The sequence below is a fragment of the Vigna unguiculata genome, chromosome 1 (genome assembly GCF_037176805.1).
Source record: "Vigna unguiculata cultivar grain cowpea cultivar isolate G323 ecotype 2 chromosome 1, ASM3717680v1, whole genome shotgun sequence".
NCBI lineage: Eukaryota > Viridiplantae > Streptophyta > Magnoliopsida > Fabales > Fabaceae > Vigna > Vigna unguiculata.
The window spans coordinates 15,321,038-15,339,762 of record NC_140792.1 but is presented as its reverse complement, the minus strand read 5'-3'; the positions used below and the strand labels follow the sequence as shown (position 1 = coordinate 15,339,762).

At 39.3% G+C, this 18,725-nt stretch overlaps 2 protein-coding genes across 2 annotated transcripts; one reads left to right on the top strand and one right to left on the bottom strand.

The window, feature by feature from the left end:
• Positions 1–995: 995 nt before the first annotated feature.
• Positions 996–2,048, bottom strand: LOC114188746 (uncharacterized). Its single transcript, XM_028077382.2, has 2 exons — positions 1,470–2,048; positions 996–1,421 (listed from the first exon to the last, which is right to left on the bottom strand). Exons 1-2 carry the CDS (start codon positions 2,046–2,048, stop codon positions 996–998), a joined length of 1,005 nt encoding a protein of 334 aa, XP_027933183.2.
• A 14,121-nt stretch (positions 2,049–16,169) lies between these two features.
• Positions 16,170–17,806, top strand: LOC114188741 (uncharacterized). The gene is made up of 2 exons (XM_028077377.1): positions 16,170–16,723; positions 16,816–17,806. Exons 1-2 carry the CDS (start codon positions 16,170–16,172, stop codon positions 17,804–17,806), a joined length of 1,545 nt encoding a protein of 514 aa, XP_027933178.1.
• The last annotated feature ends 919 nt before the right edge of the window (positions 17,807–18,725 follow it).

Here is an 18,725-nt window from a genome sequence, read left to right as displayed (position 1 = left end):
GAGGTAGAGTCTTTGATCTGGAACTCGTCATTTAAATGGCCTACAGTAAGCTTGGAATCGGTTTTGCATGTTAGCGACTTAACACCAACCTCGCGGGTCAGGGATAAGCCGGCGAGGATGGCTTCGTATTCGGCTTGGTTGTTACATGTTTTGAAGGTGAAGTGTAGGGATTTTTCGATGAGGATGTCGTTGGGGCCTTCTAGCACGATGCCAGCACCTGCTCCCTTCGGGTTTGACGAACCATGAACATAAAGTGTCCATTGGTCCTCTTTAGGAGTTTGTTGGAGATCAGTGACAAAGTTTAGAAGGCATTTAACTTTGATGGGGCCGTGAGGTTCGTAGCGGATGTTGAATTCGTATAACTCAACGGCCCAAGACGACATCTGCCCCACAAGGTCTAGTTTCTGCAATATCTTCTGAGTTGGGTAGTCGGTTTTGACAATGATGTTATGATTTTGGAAGTATAGACGTAGGTGGCGGGCTGTGTGTACTAGGGATAGGGCCAACTTTTCCACCATCTGGTATCTGGTTTCGGGGTCTTGCAGGGTTATGCTGACGAAGTAAACAGGATGTTGGGTGTCACCGACATCTTGGACCAGTGCGGCACTGACGGTGTGATCTGTGGCGGTGATATAGACCAATAAGGGTTTATGAGTATCCGATTTACGGAGGATAGGTGGTGAGGTGAGGGTGGTTTTAAGCTTTTGGAATGTTTGTTCACAATCATCATTCCACGTGTACCTCTTTGACGCTGGTGGGGCTTCGCATTTCAATAATCGCATTGCATTTTTCAAGATTAGCCTCTATACCGCGCTAGGTGAGCATGAATCCAAGGAATTTATCGCAGTCGACGCCTAATACGCACTTGTCGGGGTTGAGGTGGAGGTTGTACTGTCGTAATGTGGAAAAGACTGCTACTTGGTCCTAAGCGTGTTGGTGATGGCTTGGGGATTTGACAACCATGTCGTCAACGTATACTTCGACACAGTTGCCCATTAAATACTGAAGACTTTGTCTATCAATTGTTGGTATGTTGCTCCAGCGTTTTTAAGGCTAAATGGCATGACCTTGTAGAAGTAATTGGCATCGTCTGTGATGAAGGCAATTTTGTTCATGTCAGATGCGGTCATAGGGATTTGGTTATAATCGGAGTATGCATGAAGAAAACTGAGGACCTTGTTACCGACTGCGCCGTCAACAAGTCGGTCAATATTGGGTAAGGGGTAGGCATCTCTGGGACATGCTTTGTTAAGATCCGTGTAATCAACACACATTCGCCACTTGCCGTTGGCCTTCTTAACCAGGACCACGTTAGAGAGCCAAGTGGTATAGTGAGCTTCTTCGATGAACCCCACGCTCAGTAACTTATCGGCCTCGGCCTTGGCCGCTAGGCGTTGTTCCTCACCAAGTTTGCATTTTTTCTAGGAGACATATCGGGCCTCCTTGTAAATGGATAATTTGTGGGATACCACTTGAGGGTCAACTGTAGGTAAGTCAGCAGCAGACCAAGCAAAAAGGTATGTATTGCCGACTAGGGTGGGTGTTATGATGTCACGCTGTTCAGATTCTAGCCCAGTACCAACTTTGATGATGCGGCCATTTGGGAGCTCCAAGGGGGTGGTTTCTTCAATAGGTTCAAGGCGGATATCCCGGCCCACTCTCGGGTCTAGATCGTCACTAGACAAAGCGATCTCAGAGCCAAGTGGCCGCTCAATGTGATTGGTTTGCAGGATGGGGAGCTGTGGGCGTAGGCTGGCCATATAGCATTTGCGTGCAAGGCGTTGGTCGCCATGAATGGTAAGGATGTCCCCAAATGGGGAGGGGAACTTCATGGCCAGATGAGGTGTGGAGACAACAGCGCCAAGGGTGTTGAGTGAAGGGCGGCCGAGGAGGACATTATAAGATGTAGGTGCGTCGACGATGAGAAAGCGGTTAGGAATTGTCTTTGTTTGGGCGCCATCGCGGAAGACCGTATGGAGGTCAATGTAGCCGCGGGAGGAAACTTGTTCCCTAGAAAAGCCATAAATCGGTTCATCATATGGGACCATGGCGGGGTCTAGGAGTTGAAGTTTCTGGTACGTAACCTAATAGAGGATGTCGTCGGAGCTGCCTTGGTCGACGAGGACTTTCTTGACCACGTAATTTTCTATTTCAACGGTGATGATCATAGGGTCATCTTCCTGGTGATCGAGGCCTTGAAAATCGTCGCCTGTGAAGGTTATGGGGGGCATGCGACGTCTGTGATGAGAATGGGTGATGTGTTTGATGGATTGGATATGCCAGAGGTGTTTCTTTCTGGCGAATGAGGTAGATCCTCCACTAGCAAAACCACCAGAGATGGTGTTGATAGTGCCGCGTACGGGAGGGTCGGCAGGGGTGACGTCGGTGCGAGCCGGTTGGGGGTCATGGTTTGCGGGTTGGTTGGGGCATTTATCGTGGCGAGAGTCGCGGGGAGGGCATCGGTGGTCAGGACGAGGAGGATGATGGGATCGGGAGGAGTGGTCTTCTCTGCGGACAAAGTGGCGGAAATGGCCAGCACAGACCAGTTCTTTAATTTAATCCTCGAGTGCTTTACAGTCCTTTGTGGTATGGCCGTGGTTTCGGTGATAGCGGCAGTATTTAGTCATGTCCGCATTGAAGGAGTGGTCGTCTTGCGTGGTGGTGGGATGAGGTCAACCTGTAAAGCCTCATCAAGGAGGCGGGATTTGGGAACATTTAGATGGGCGTATCTGGTGAAGTGGGGCTGTCGGGGTTCTCGAGGTCTCGAATCAGGGCGGGGAGGTTGCGGGGTGAGGTTGGCGGTAGAAGGTGCTTAATCATTGCAAAATTTTGTATGGAGAGTTTGCATTTCCTCCATACGGGACGTAATCGGCAGCTCGTAGCTTCAACTCATGCATGGATGCAGGTGGGTATAGGTAGACGTTGTTGGCGAAGGGGCCGGGTTGAAGAGTAAGGGCCGTGCACTGGAGTATCATTTCTTGGTTGAGGTGTGGGGTGCGGAGGGTAGCCTTACTGAATCGATCAATAAATTCTCGGAGCGTCTCGCCTTGTTCTTGTCTGACGTCGATGAGTGATATTGTAGTAGTTTGATGCGAGCAGCTGCTAGCGAAGTGAGTGGTAAACATGTGGGAAAGGGTGTCGAAGCTGTCGATAGAGTATGGAGGGAGGGTGGTAAACCATTCAAGGAAAGTGCCTTTGTGGGTTGTAGGAAAGGCTTTGCAAAAAATGGCATCATGGGAAGTGTAGAGGGCGACGTGCGTGATGTAGACCTTGAGGTGTTCATCGGGGTCGATTTCACCAGTGTAACGCTCCAGCTTGAAGGGTTCCCACTGGTGGAGAGGGGGGTGTTGGCGATAAAGTCGGTGAAAGGGTTACGACACCTGAGTTGGTGAGATGGGAGCGGGTGAGGAGGGATGGGATGATGGACGAGGGTAGGAAAGGTGGAGGTGAAGTTGTGAGGATGAATATGGGTAGTAGGGAGGTTGTGAGGGTTGTAGGGTGGGATATGAGTGGTGTGTAGGGTGGTGGGCATGTTGAAGGGTGGGACATGAGTGGTGGGGAGGGTGGCGATGGGGGTGGGAGTCGTAGTGTTTCTTGGGAGGGTGGAGTGGAAATGAGTAGGATGGGCTGAGAGGATGGGATTTTGTTGGGTAGTGGTGAAGGTGTGCAGGGTAGGATTGTACTCGCTCTCCTCTTCAGTAGGTTGGAAAGCTGGGGACCCTGCGGCATCAGATGTTTCCTTGGCCTTTCCCTTTTGAGTGGGATCGGCTTCGATCTTTCTCCTTAAGCGAGAATTTTCCTGTCGTAGTGCTTCTATCTCATCAGCACTGCACTTCTTCAAGTCAGGCAGCTCCTGTTGCATCTTGGCTTGACCATCTAGGATGGCGGCCAAATCTGGGGTGATGTTAGCAGGTCCTGAGGGGCCAGTTTCAACTTGCTTGTTAACTCCTGCTCTGTTGCGGGTAGAAACCATTTTCGGAGAAAGCGGGTGGTAAAGTACTATCTCGTGCCCCACGGTGGGCGCCAATTGTTCCTGCAAAGAACAGACAAAATCTGTTAGACACAAGTATTACCTTACCTTGGTCTGCCATCTCCTCAGTGGGCCTCTTCCCGGTTGATATGTATCAATTAGGGGTATCTCGGAGTGGTCGGTTTGGACCCGGGAGGGGTTACCAGCAGAAGAGACTCCGAAGCTTAAGCTAGCGAAATCTCTCAAAAGGTCAAATATGGTGATTAGGGAAGTAATGAATGCGTACCTTTAATTCGTGGGGTCCATGCGTATTTATAGATTATTAATTATATTTGGCCACATCATGGGTTGGGCCCTTGCTTGGGCCGTATGTGGGCCTGGGCTGCCCTAGCCCAGGCCCTTTGTTCGATTATTGTGGGCTGCTGAATCTTGTTGAAACATTCTGTTTTTTGCCAAGTCCTTGGTTATTTTCGTGGAGTTGTCGGCCTAGGCTGGTTACCCTTTAACGGCTTAGGCCGCTATTGTTGTTTTTGGCTTTTTTTATCAATGTCGCTTCTTAGTGGTTTAGGCCGAGTACCTTAGCATGTATATGGTGTAACGCCCCATTTAATTTAATGCGTAAAATTAAAGGAAACGTCACACAGAGATAACAATGTAGCGTAGTCTTAGGGTTCTCAACACTTCCCCTACCAAAGCTAGGCACACCACGATGCCAACAAAAGCAGGATAACGGTTTAACTAAAAGTTTACAATCCAATAACAACGAAATACAGGGGCCATAGCCCTAAAGAAAAGTTCAAAGGAAGCTATAGTCCAATCCACGCGGACTGGCAGCAGAGTCTCCATTCCCTTGCTGACCACGAGAACCTCGCCCATCTGCTCCCATCAATTACATTGATGATCATCGCAAGAAAGAAGAGCCACATACAAGACAACCATACAATAAGCAGGGTAAGCTAGAGCCAACAACATTTTCATCATACAGTTAAACATGATTTCACCATCCAATGTCCATACAACAACCAAGCATGTTATGACTCTTCAATCAATACACTACGACTCGAATCGACTCATCCGAATACGTATAACTTAGTCGGATTCAGCGGATGCTTGCACTTGTGGTGGATACCTCTGCTCGACCCTGAGCTGCTCATCTCCGAGCTATGTGTTACAAGTGTTGCGATAGATCAATTTTCCCTCACGACAAGGTTAGCCCTTAATGAATTTCAGGCCTCCTACTACTCTCACTACAGGAATCGGTCTGCTCTAAGTGAGACTAACTGGCTCCTTAGAGCGTCAGGATGCAACCTTAACTTGAATCCTTACCTAGTTATACAGATGGGGCACCACCATGGACACCCACTAACAGGGGCCATGGAATTACGTCCCGACCACTAAAGCGCGACCTCGGAAAGCCTCACCTAGAGACTCCAAGGAATTACGCACTGACACGAACTACATCATAACCCACATCAAAGGAATGCTCATCATACATATAACCTCAAATCAGCCTTTATAAATCATACTCGTTCATATACCACGGCGAAATCAATACCAGCTCACTCCTGCTGGAGCACGAATACAAGTTTGTATCATAATACCACAACCACGTCCCTTTAGTACCAACCATCTTGTATAGTTTCATACCCACCTCATACCAAATCATACATACAGTTTAATAACTACAGATTTCCATGCTTTTTATCGAGTATCATACTTAAATCAGGATGGAATCACGCCACAAGCAGTTCACAAATACCAACCACGAAAAACAACAGTGCGGCCTATAGTGGGTCTCGCTCAAGCTAGAGACCCTCGCTCAGGCGAGGGGAGTGCCCTCGCTTAAGCAGCAGGCTCTCACTCAGGCGAGACTGCGTCAAGGGGCCTGAGAGTTTTCGCGAGGGCTCGCTCAGGCGAGGCCATCTCGCCTGAGCGAGATGGTTTTTCGCCCAAAACACAATCCACTCGCCTAGGCGAGTATTCGAGGAAAACTCCTGGGCGAGGACCTGTAATTCTCGCTTAGGCGAGATGAGCTCGCCTGGGCGAAAATGACAGGTTCCTCCCACTGTTCAACACCTGCAAACCTAGAAACAGTGCACTCCCACGCCAACATTCAAACATATTCCAGACACATACAATATTGTCACATGCACGCAACAGATGAACAAACCACACAGTTTATCAACCAGAGATGAATAGTCTAGCTTCCCGTACCTGGGAGATGTTAGCTAGAGTTCCGATACTCGAGCGGTGAAGGACAATAGCTTCAGGAACGGCTTCGCGAACTGAAACCAGTAGAACAAGTTTAAAACGAGCTCACTATAAAGCTCTAACTGAGAACGTAAAGAAGGGACAAAATGAACGTAGGGCTCGGGTTGGGAGAGACTTACGCGTAACGGAAGAATGAGGCTGAGCTTGCTAGACTGTGACTTCTCCAAACCCTAGCAGAGGATGATGGCAGCTGCTCTAAGAGGTGAGTGGAAATTTGTTTTCACGAAGAGTGGTTACAAGTTAGGGTTTTGGGGTAACTTAGGTCAGGAATCGAATTCGGCCAACCCCAGTTAGGCCCAAAAGATTGGGCAACCTTTAAAATTAAGATGGCAGAAATAATTGGGCCTTACATATGGTAATTGCTAATATTCGGCTTAGGCCGACTAGGTGTGGTACAATCCCCTTAAAGTGAACAAGATAAGCTTCACACTCTAATCCACTTGAATTCATCATATCTCTTTCCCTCCCATCAACGATGAGGGAGAGAAGGGAATGAAGAGGGAAATTACTCTATTTATCAATCATGTCTGTTATGCAATGGTTTGACGGTGATATCAAGATTACAATTATTTTTTAGCATAATTATGAAAACGATGTAAAAATAACGAAAATTTAAAAATCGTTATAAAATAAGGTTTAAAAAGTAATTTTTAATTCTAAAATTTTTTATTACATTATCTTTTAAATAATTTTTTATTAAAATATGTTACATTCATTTATACCTTTTCAGATTTTTTCTACGATAAATCAAACTTATATAATGATAATTTTTAATTATTTTTAAAATAAAGTACAATTTGGTAATCTTGTTTTTCTTTTATTTAAATATAACTTTTAATCTATCACATCCCTCAAATCACTTACAAACTTTAACAAACTTTACTCTTAATCCATCCACTTTAACCCTTAATCCATTTAAAGTGAACAACACAAACTTCATACTGTAATCCACTTGATGTCATCCTCTCCCTCCCCATCCGATCAACCTTGAAGGAGAGAGGGGAAGAAGAGGGAAATTCTTCTATTTGTAAATTATCTATGTTATGCCTTGGTTTGAGGGTCATATCAAGATTACAATTATGTTCGTAATTTATTTTTCAGCTTAATTATGAAAATGATGCAAAAATATGACTTTTTATATTATTTTTCAAAAATAATTAATAACGAAAATTTGAAAATTATTATAAAATAAGGTTTAAAAGGTAATTTTTAATTATCAAATTTTTTATTACTTTATCATTTAAATATTTTTTTATTAAAATGTGTTACTTTCATTTATACATTTTCATATCTTTTTCTACGATAAATAAAACTTATATAATGATAATTTTTAATTATTTTTAAAATAAAGTATTATTTGGTAATCTTGTTTTTTTTTATTTAAATATAATTTTTAATCTATCACATCCATCAAATCACTCACAATCTTCAAGAAACTTTACTCTAAATCCACACACTTTCACCTTTAATCCCGTTAAAGTGAACATGACAAACTTCACAGTCTAATCCACTTGCATTCATCCTATCCCTCTCCCTCCAATCAACCATGAGGGAGAGAGAGGGAAGGAAGAGGGAAATTCCTCTATTTTCACCTTTAATCCCATTAAAGTGAACATGACAAGCTTGACACTCTAATCCACTTGAATTCATCCTATCCCTCTCCCTCCGACCAACGATGAGGGAGAGAGAGGGAAACAAGTGGGAATTTTCTTTACTTTGCAATCATGTATGTTATGCAATGGTTTGAGGCTGATATCAAGATTACAATTATGTCCGTAATTTATTTTTTAGCATAATTATGAAAACGTTGTAAAAATAACGAAAATTTGATAATTGTTATAGAATAATGTTTAAAAAGTAATTTTTAATTATAAATTTTTTTATTACATTATCTTTTAAATATTTTGTTATTAAAATATGTTACTTTCATTTATACATTTTCATATTTTTTTCGATGATAAGTCAAACTTATATAATGACAATTTTTAAATATAACTTTTAATCTATCACATCCCTCAAATCACTTACAAACTTTAACAAACTTTACTCTTAATCCATCCACTTTAACCCTTAATCCATTTAAAGTGAACAACACAAACTTCATACTGTAATCCACTTGATGTCATCCTCTCCCTCCCCATCCGATCAACCTTGAAGGAGAGAGGGGAAGGAAGAGGGAAATTCTTCTATTTGTAAATTATCTATGTTATGCCTTGGTTTGAGGGTCATATCAAGATTACAATTATGTTCGTAATTTATTTTTCAGCTTAATTATGAAAATGATGCAAAAATATGACTTTTTAAATTATTTTTCAAAAATAATTAATAACGAAAATTTGAAAATTGTTATAAAATAAGGTTTAAAAGGTAATTTTTAATTATCAAATTTTTTATTACTTTATCATTTAAATATTTTTTTATTAAAATGTGTTACTTTCATTTATACATTTTCATATCTTTTTCTACGATAAATAAAACTTATATAATGATAATTTTTAATTATTTTTAAAATAAAGTATTATTTGGTAATCTTGTTTTTTTTTATTTAAATATAATTTTTAATCTATCACATCCATCAAATCACTCACAATCTTCAAGAAACTTTACTCTAAATCCACACACTTTCACCTTTAATCCCGTTAAAGTGAACATGACAAACTTCACAGTCTAATCCACTTGCATTCATCCTATCCCTCTCCCTCCAATCAACCATGAGGGAGAGAGAGGGAAGGAAGAGGGAAATTCCTCTATTTTCACCTTTAATCCCATTAAAGTGAACATGACAAGCTTGACACTCTAATCCACTTGAATTCATCCTATCCCTCTCCCTTCGACCAACGATGAGGGAGAGAGAGGGAAACAAGTGGGAATTTTCTTTACTTTGCAATCATGTATGTTATGCAATGGTTTGAGGGTGATATCAAGATTACAATTATGTCCGTAATTTATTTTTTAGCATAATTATGAAAACGTTGTAAAAATAACGAAAATTTGAAAATTGTTATAGAATAATGTTTAAAAAGTAATTTTTAATTATAAATTCTTTTATTACATTATCTTTTAAATATTTTGTTATTAAAATATGTTACTTTCATTTATACATTTTCATATTTTTTTCGACGATAAGTCAAACTTATATAATGACAATTTTTAAATATAACTTTTAATCTATCACATCCCTCAAATCACTTACAAACTTTAACAAACTTTACTCTTAATCCATCCACTTTAACCCTTAATCCATTTAAAGTGAACAACACAAACTTCATACTGTAATCCACTTGATGTCATCCTCTCCCTCCCCATCCGATCAACCTTGAAGGAGAGAGGGGAAGGAAGAGGGAAATTCTTCTATTTGTAAATTATCTATGTTATGCCTTGGTTTGAGGGTCATATCAAGATTACAATTATGTTCGTAATTTATTTTTCAGCTTAATTATGAAAATGATGCAAAAATATGACTTTTTAAATTATTTATCAAAAATAATTAATAACGAAAATTTGAAAATTGTTATAAAATAAGGTTTAAAAAGTAATTTTTAATTACATTATCTTTTAAAATTTTTTTTATTAAAATATGTTACTATAATTTGTACATTTTCATATTTTTTCTACGATAAATCAAACTTATATAAGGATAATATTTAATTATTTTTAAAATAAAGTACAATTTGGTAATCTTGTTTTCTTATAATTTAAATATAATTTTTAATCTATCACATCCATGAAATCCCTCACAAACATCAACAAACTTTACTCTAAATCCACTCACATTCACCTTTAATCCCCTTAAAGTGAAAACCACAAACTTGACACTGTAATCGACTTGATGTCATCCTCTCCCTCTCCATCCGATCAACCTTGAGGGAGAGAGGGAAAGGAAGAGGGAATTTCTTCTATTTTTATATCATCTCTTTTATGTCTTTCTTTGAGGGTGATATCAAGATTACAATTATGTCCGCAATTTATTTTTCAACTTTATTATGAAAATGATGTAAAAATATAACTTTTCAAATTATTTTTACAAAAATAATTAATAACAAAAATTTGAAAATTGTTATAAAATAAGGTTTAAAAAGTTATTTTTAATTATAAAATATTTCATTACATTATCTTTTAAATATTTTTTTATTAAAATATGTTACTTTAATTTATGCATTTTCATATTTTTTGTACAAATAAATTAAACTTATATAATGATAATTTTTAATTATTTTTAAAATAAAGTACAATTTGGTAATTTTGTTTTTTTATGATTTAAATATAATTTGTAATCTATCACATCCATCAAATCACTCACAAACTTCAACAAACTTTACTCTAAATTCACTTTCTTTAACCTTTAATCCCTTTAAAGTGAACAAGACAAGTTTCACACTCTACTGCACTTGAATTCATCATATCCCTCTCCCTCCAATCAAGGATGAGGGAGAGAGAGGGGAAGGAAGACGGAAATTCCTCTATTTGACAATCATGTCTATTATGCAATGGATCGAGGGTGATATGAAGATTACAATTATGTTCACAATTTATTTTTTAGCATAATTATAAATTTTTTTTGTTACATTATCTTTCAAATAATTTTTTATTAAAATATGTTACTTTCATTTATACATTTTCATATGTTTCTACGATAAATCAAACCTATATAATGATAATTTTTAATTATTTTTAAAATAAAATACATTTTGGTAATCTTGTTTTCTTTGATTTAAATATAATTTTTAATCTCTCACATCCATCAAATCACTCACAAACTTTAACAAACTGTACTTTTAATCCACCCACTTTCACCTTTAATCTACTTAAAGTGAACAACACAAACTTCACACTATAATCCACTTGATGTCATCCTCTCCCTCTCCATCCGATCAGCCTTGAGGGAGAACGAGGAGAAGGAAGAGGGAAATTCTTATCTTTTTAAAACACCTCTATTATGTCTTTGTTCGAGGGTGATATCAGGATTACATATATGTCCGCAATTTATTTTTAGCTTAATTATGAAAATGATGTAAAAATATGACTTTTCAAATTATTTTTACAGAAATAATTAATAACGAAAATTTGAAAATTGTTATGGATTAAGGTTTAAAAAGTAATATTTAATTATAAAATTTTTAATTACATTATCTTTTAAATATTTTTTTATTAAAATATGTTACTTTAATTTATACATTTACATATTTTTTCTACGATAAATCAAACTTATATAATGATAAATTTTAATTATTTTTAAAATAAAGTATAATTTGGTAATCTTGTTTTTTTATGATTTAAATATAATTTTTAATCTATCAACAAACTTCAATAAACTTTACTCTAAATCCACCCACTTTCATGTTTAATGCACTTAAACTGATCAACACAAACTTCACACTGTAGTCCACTTGAAGTCATCCTCTCCCTCTCCATCCGATCAACCTTGAGGGAGAGAGGAGAAGGAAAAGGGAAATTCTTCTATTTTTAAATCATCTCTGTTATGTCATGGTTTGAGGGTGATATCAAGATTACAATTATATCCGCAATTTATTTTTTAGCTTAATTATGAAATGATGTAAAAATATGATTTTTGAAATTATTTTTACAAAAATAATTAATATCGAAAATTTTAAAATTGTTATCAAATAAGGTTTAAAAAGTAATTTTTAATTAAAATTTTTTTTATTACATTATCTTTTAAATATTTTTTCATTAAAATATGTTACTTTCATTTATACATTTTCATATTTTTTCTACGATAAATCAAACTTATATAATGATAATTTTTAATTATTTTTAAAATAAAGTATAATTTGGTAATCTTATTTTTTTATGATTTAAATATAATTTTTAATTCTGTCATTTCCATCAAATCACTCACAAACTTCAACAAATTTTACTCTAAATCCACCCATTTTCACCTTTAATCCAGTTAAAGTGAACAACACAAACTTCACACTCTAATTCATCTTATCCCTCTCCCTCCAATCAACGATGAGGGAGAGAGGGAAGGAAGAGCGAAATTCCTCTATTTTTTAATAATGCCTGGTATGTAATGGTTTGTGGGAGATATCAAGATTACAATTATGTACGCAATTTATTTTTTAGCATAATTATGAAAACCATCTAAAAATAAGGAAAATATAAAAATTATTATAAAATAACGTTTAAAAAGTAATTTTTAATTATAAATTTTTTATTACATTACTTTTAATTATTTTTTTATTAAAATATGCTACTTTCATTTATACGTTTTCTTATTTTTTCTACGATAAATCAAACTTATATAATGATAATTTTTAATTATTTTTAAAATAAAGTACAATTTGGTAATCTTGTTTTTTTATGATTTAAATAAAAATTTTAATCTATCACATCCATCAAATCACTCACAAACTTTAACAAACTTTACTCTTAATCCACCCATTTTCACCTTTAATCCACTTAAAGTGAACAACACAAACTTCACACTGTAATCCACTTGATGCCATCCTCTCCCTCTCCATCCAATCAACCTTGGGGGAGAGAGGGGAAGGAAGGGAGAAATTCTTCTATTTTTAAATCATCTCTATTATGCCTTGGTTTGAGGGTGACATCAAGATTACAATTATGGCCGCAATTTATTTTTCAGCTTAATAATGAATATGATGTAAAAATATGACGTTTCAAATTATTTGTACAAAAATAATTAATAACGAAAATTTGAAAATTGTTATAAAATGAGGTTTTAAAAGTAATTTTTAATTATAAATTTTTTATAACATTATCTTTTAATTATTTTTTATTAAAATATGTTACTTTCATTTATACATCTTCATATTTTTTCTACGATAAATCAAACTTATACAATGATAATTTTTAATTATTTTTAAAATAAAGTACAATTTGGTAATCTTGTTTTTTTACGATTTAAATATAATTTTTAATCTATCACATCGATCAAATCACTCACAAATTTTAACAAACTTTACTCTAAATCCACCCACTTTCATATTTAATCCACTTAAAGTGAGCAACACAAACTTCACACCTGTAATCCATTTGATGTCATCCAATCTCTCTATCCAATCAACCTTGAGGGAAATTCTTTTACTTTTAAATCATCTCTGTTATGTCTTGGTTTGAGGGTGATATCAAGATTACAATTATGTACGCAATTTATTTTTTAGCAATAATTATGAAAACGATGTAAAAATAACGAAAATTTGAAAATTGTTATAAAATAATGTTTAAAAAATAATTTTTAATTATAAATTTTTTATTACATTATCTTTTAAATATTTTTTTACTAAAATTACAATCATTTATACATTTTCATATTTTAAATACGATAAATCAAACTTATATAATAATAATTTTTAATTATTTTGAAAATAAAGTACAATTTCGTAATCTTATTTTTTTTATTTAAATATAATTTTTAATCTATCACATCCATCAAATCACTCACAAATTTTAACAAACTTTACTTTTAATCCACCCACTTTCACCTTTAATCCACTTAAAGTGAACAACAGAAACTTCATACAGTAATCCACTTGTTTTCATCCTCTCCCTCTCAATCTAATCAACCTTGAGGGAGAGAGGGGCGGGAAGAGGGATATTCTTCTATTTTTAAATCATCTATGTTATTTTTTGGTTTAAGGATGATATCAAGATTACAATTATGTCCGCTGTAAGCCTCTTTTTCTGTCCCAAAAAGGGTTGGTCCTGGCCTTTTCGTAGGCCCAAGGCCAGCCCAACTGTAGGACCCCAATACCCCTTTCAGCTCACTCAGTATGCTCTTATCTCCTTTTTCAGAAAACAGTTTCCTCTCCTCTCTTATCTTCCGCTAGGAGTTTGCTAGGGCACGATCTTCATGCACCTTCGAGCTAACGAAACCCATCTAATACCTTCTGGTAAGTTGAACTTCAGAGTTCTTTGGTCTATTCCATCCCCATTTCGCTGTTTGAGCATGTTGGTTGGGTAGGGTTCCAAGTATTTACCTCGTTTTGTCCTGGTTTTCACTTTTCAGCTCACTACTCGAGTTCCTGGAGCTGTAGTAGCCCTTAGTTAAGATCTGTTTGCTTTTGGTGCTCAAAACAGAGGTAAGGGAAGTTAGGTTTTGAGTCATTAAGAGCAATTTCTGCATGTCTTTGGTCTGTACCATGATTTTATGCTTGATTGATGTTTTTGATAGTATGAGCTGGCCTATTTGTGTTCTGGTATGTTGCTATTGAGTTTGAGTTCCTGATGCATGGGCGTAACAGTGGCGAGTACTGTTATTCTCGCCCAAGCGAGCTCGTCTCGCCTAGGCGAGAATGGTTGAGACTCGCCCAGGTTTTGTTCGAGCAGCTCGCCCAAGCGGAGGGCTCTTGTTTTGAGCGACACACTGTCTCGCTCAAGCGAGACTGACTAGCCCAAGCGAGATCTCGAAGAAAACTTGGTATCCTCTGCTCGCGTTCTCGTCCAGGCAAGGGATTTCGATTTTAGGCGAAGAGTGATCTCGCTCAGGCGAGGGAGTGTCGCCCAAGCGAGAGCTCGCAGAGTGCCCTTGTTGAAGATCTCGCCTAGGCGACTTCGCCTAGCTTAAGCGAGACAGTTGTGTAGCTTAAGCGAAGGCATTTAGCCTAGGCGAGAAAGGGTTGGCTGTATGACTTGAAAATGCATGAATTCCTGAAATATATATGCCCTGGAATGGGTATGTTTGGTATAAGTGATGGTATGGAATTGTATATGATGGTTGGGTGAAATGAGAATTGAATGTATAAGATGAAAGTGGTGGTTGTGGTATGAGAGACATGAAAATTGTATGTGATAGGCGTAATTCCATGAGTCTCGTGGGGAAACTTCATGGTGACGTGTAGTGTATATATTAAGGTATGGATTCAAGTAAGGATCGCATCCCGAAACTCTAAAGGGTCAGTGAGTCTCATGTAGAGCAAACTGACCCAAGTGGTGAGAGTGGCAGGAGGCTTTAGTCTTTGGCAGGATAATGGCCTTAGATGCTTGAAGGTTAACCTTGTGCGTGGTAGGGTGAAACCCATTGGCAATGGCTCTGCAGAGCAGTAGAGGCCACCACGAGTGCAAGCGTCCATTGAATCTGATCTTAGTATATGTATCCGGATAATTGAGTCATGGTGTCTTATGTGTTTGCTATAATTTGATTCTCTGTGCCTACTATGCTGCATGATTGAACTGTTTAAACTTGTCTATTATACCCTGATAAAATTTATATTGCACTAGCTTACCCTTGCATTTCTATTTATGTTCTCGTTATGTTTTCTCTTTTGCGATGATCACCCTTGGTTGGAGCAGATGGAGGAAATTCTGGGAGTAGGCCTGGTGGGAGCAGTAGCGTAGCTTAGGGGATCTGTTTGTGTGCCTCTCAGGAGCGTTCTATGGCCCTAGTGCCTTTGTAACTTCTAGCTCTAGGAGCCTTTCTTTTGCATAACTGTGAACCTTGTTGTTTCTGTTTTGGCTATGGCATGGTTGTATGCCTAGAACCCCTTTCAAGTACTCTTATGGATGACTGTAAAAGTGAATTCCTTGTCTATGGTTTTTCATCAGTTTGCTTTGCTCTTTATTATTATGATCATGTGATATATTATTAAGTAGATTATTCTATTTAAATGGGATGTCACATTTTTATGGTATCAGAGCCTTTGTTCCTTAGTGTCTGTGGGCTATGTGTTTGCTTAGCTTTCGTTGTGCCCTTTCTTGTCGTGTTTAGATGAGTTTCCAGTCTAACCTAGTTTTTTATGGTTCTTTCTGTGTGTCCAGTGTTATGGCACCCCCTCATATAGCTCCTCCTCAACCCTCTCAAGGTGACGGACAAGACCTGGCAAGGGCGATCGAGTCTATGGCTGTAGCGTTGACGCAACAGTGCAATGCCATGTTGCAACAGCATAAGGCGGCAATGCAGCACCAAGAGGCCTCCTTGGAGCAACAACACCTGGTGATGCAGTAAATGGAGGCTGCTAGGCAGGCTGCTGATGATGCTCAGAGGCAGCATATGGATGCTCTCCGCCAGTTAGGGGAGAATGTTGCTGGTGCCCAGATGTATGGTCCTTATCCCCAACCTCCACCCCCTGAATGGAGTTTGGAAGACTTCTTGAAGCACCACCCTGCCAAGTTTGATGACAAGACGAGTCCCGACCAGGCGGACCAATGGATGAAGGATATGGAGTGCATCTTTGATGCCAAGAGGTGCCCCGATGAGAGGAGGCTTGCTTTCACGGTCTACATGCTCACTAGAGAGGCTGAGCATTGGTGGGCCAGTATGGGGTTGGTAATGGAAGAGAAGCATGAGGATATCACGTGGGAAGCCTTCAAGAGGAGGTTTCTTTCAGAATACTTCCCAGACAGCGTGAGATACGCAAAGGAGGTGGAGTTCTTCCAGTTGACACATGGGAACAAGTCAGTGGCTGAGTACGCCGAGAGGTTCAAACATATGGGGCATTTCTACACCATGCCGCTCGATGAGGAGTGCCCCTGCTGTCCATCAAGGACTTTGCGGCCTTGGTGGAAAATGACAGGGTCATGGAGCATATGAAGGTAGAGGTGCAAGCCCAGCAACAGGCATAACAAAGAGTTAGCGGACCATTTGGGTCCAGGCCGAGAGTTGAAGAGAAGAAGAAGCCTTATGCTAGGCCTCATCCACAGCCACAGGGGTCTAGAGGCTTTTCTTCCCCACCCAGCAGGATCCAGTGCCATCATTGCGGAGGACCGCAAGTGAAAAGTGTTTGCCCGCAACTATCGAGTTTCCGCAGGTGCAACCATTGTGGCAGGGAGGGCCACTTTGGCAAAGATTGTCCCACTCTAAGGAGGACAGTGTCACGACCTTCACCACAGACTCCGAGTCAGACTTCGGGCCAGACTCAGCAGAGGAGGGGAGGCAGCAGGCCTCAGGCTACAAGCAGGGTCTATGCGATGACTAGGTCAGAGGCAGCATGTTCAGGTAACCTTGTGATTGGTTGTTGTGTGATATCTGGCAAGTCTTGTTACGTGCTTTTTGATTCTAGAGCGACACACTCGTTTGTGTCAAAGTCTTGTGTGCGGGACTTGGGTCTGTCGGTGTGTGAGCTACCGTTTGACCTCGTGGTATCTACCCCGGTATCTGGGTTGGTTAGGACTTCTTCGGTGTGTTCTAGATGTCCAGTTGAGGTAGAGGGACACGTATATAAAGTCAATCTCATATGCCTCCCTCTGCAAGGGCTAGATGTGATCTTGGGAATGGATTGGCTCTCTGCCAATCATGTTCTCATAGACTGTCAGGAGAAGAAGCTATTGTTCTCCAACTCAGAGGAGCCTGAGTTGTTGTCTTCTCATGGGGTTATGAAGGAAATCCGGGACGGCGCACAATGCTATATAGTCTTTGCCAGGATGGATGTTGAGAAGGAGGAAAGGATATTGATGATACCAGTGGTTAGGGAATTTGAGGATGTGTTCCCCGAAGAGGTACCAGGTTTGCCACCAAGGAGAGAAGTTGAGTTCTCCATAGACTTGGTACCGGGAGCTGGCCCTATGTCGATCGCTCCTTACCGCATGGCCCCAGTGGAGTTGGTGGAGTTAAAGAAGCAGATAGAGGGATTGCTTGAGAAATAGTTTATACGGCCGAGTGCTTCGCCGTGGGGAGCGCCTTTCTTGTTGGTAAAGAAGAAAGATGGCGGCTCGAGGTTGTGTGTGGATTATAGGCAGCTGAACAAGCTGACTATCAAAAACAAGTACCCCTTGCCAAGAATAGATGATTTGATGGATCAGCTAAATGGGGCGTCAATGTTCTCCAAGATTGATCTCCGGTCAAGTTATCATCAGATTTTGGTGAAGGCAGAAGATGTAGAGAAGACTGCTTTTTGATATAGATATGGGCACTACGAGTATGTTGTCATGCCATTCGGTGTGAGTAATGCCCCGACTTTGTTCATGGAATACATGAACCGGATCTTCCGCCCGTTTCTAGATAAGTTTGTCGTGGTCTTTGTAGACGACATACTCATCTACTCCAGGACGCATGAGGAACATGCCGAGCATTTGAGGATAGTGCTTGGTATCTTGAAGGAGAAACAACTTTTTCCCAAGTTGTCAAAGTGTGACTTTTGGATGAGAGGGGTGCAGTTCTTGGGGCACGTGATATCATCTTAGGGTATAGTTGTGGATCCAGCTAAGGTGGAGGTCGTGATACAGTGGTAGTGTCCCAAGTCAGTGACGGAGATTCAGAGTTTCGTGGGTTTAGCTGGCTATTACAGGAGGTTTATAAGGGGTTCTCCAACATAGTGGCACCCCTAACACAGTTGACCAAGAAGGACCAACCGTTTGCATGGACAGATAGGTGTGAGGAGAGCTTCAGGGAGCTTAAGCAGAGACTGACGAGTGCTCCAGTGTTGGTAATCCCGGATGTGAGTAAACCCTTTGATGTTTACTGTGATGCCTCTCATCAGGGTCTTGGATGTGTCTTGATGCAAGAGAGAAAGGTGGTGGCCTATGCTTCGAGGCAGTTGAAGGTTCATGAGAAGAACTACCCCAC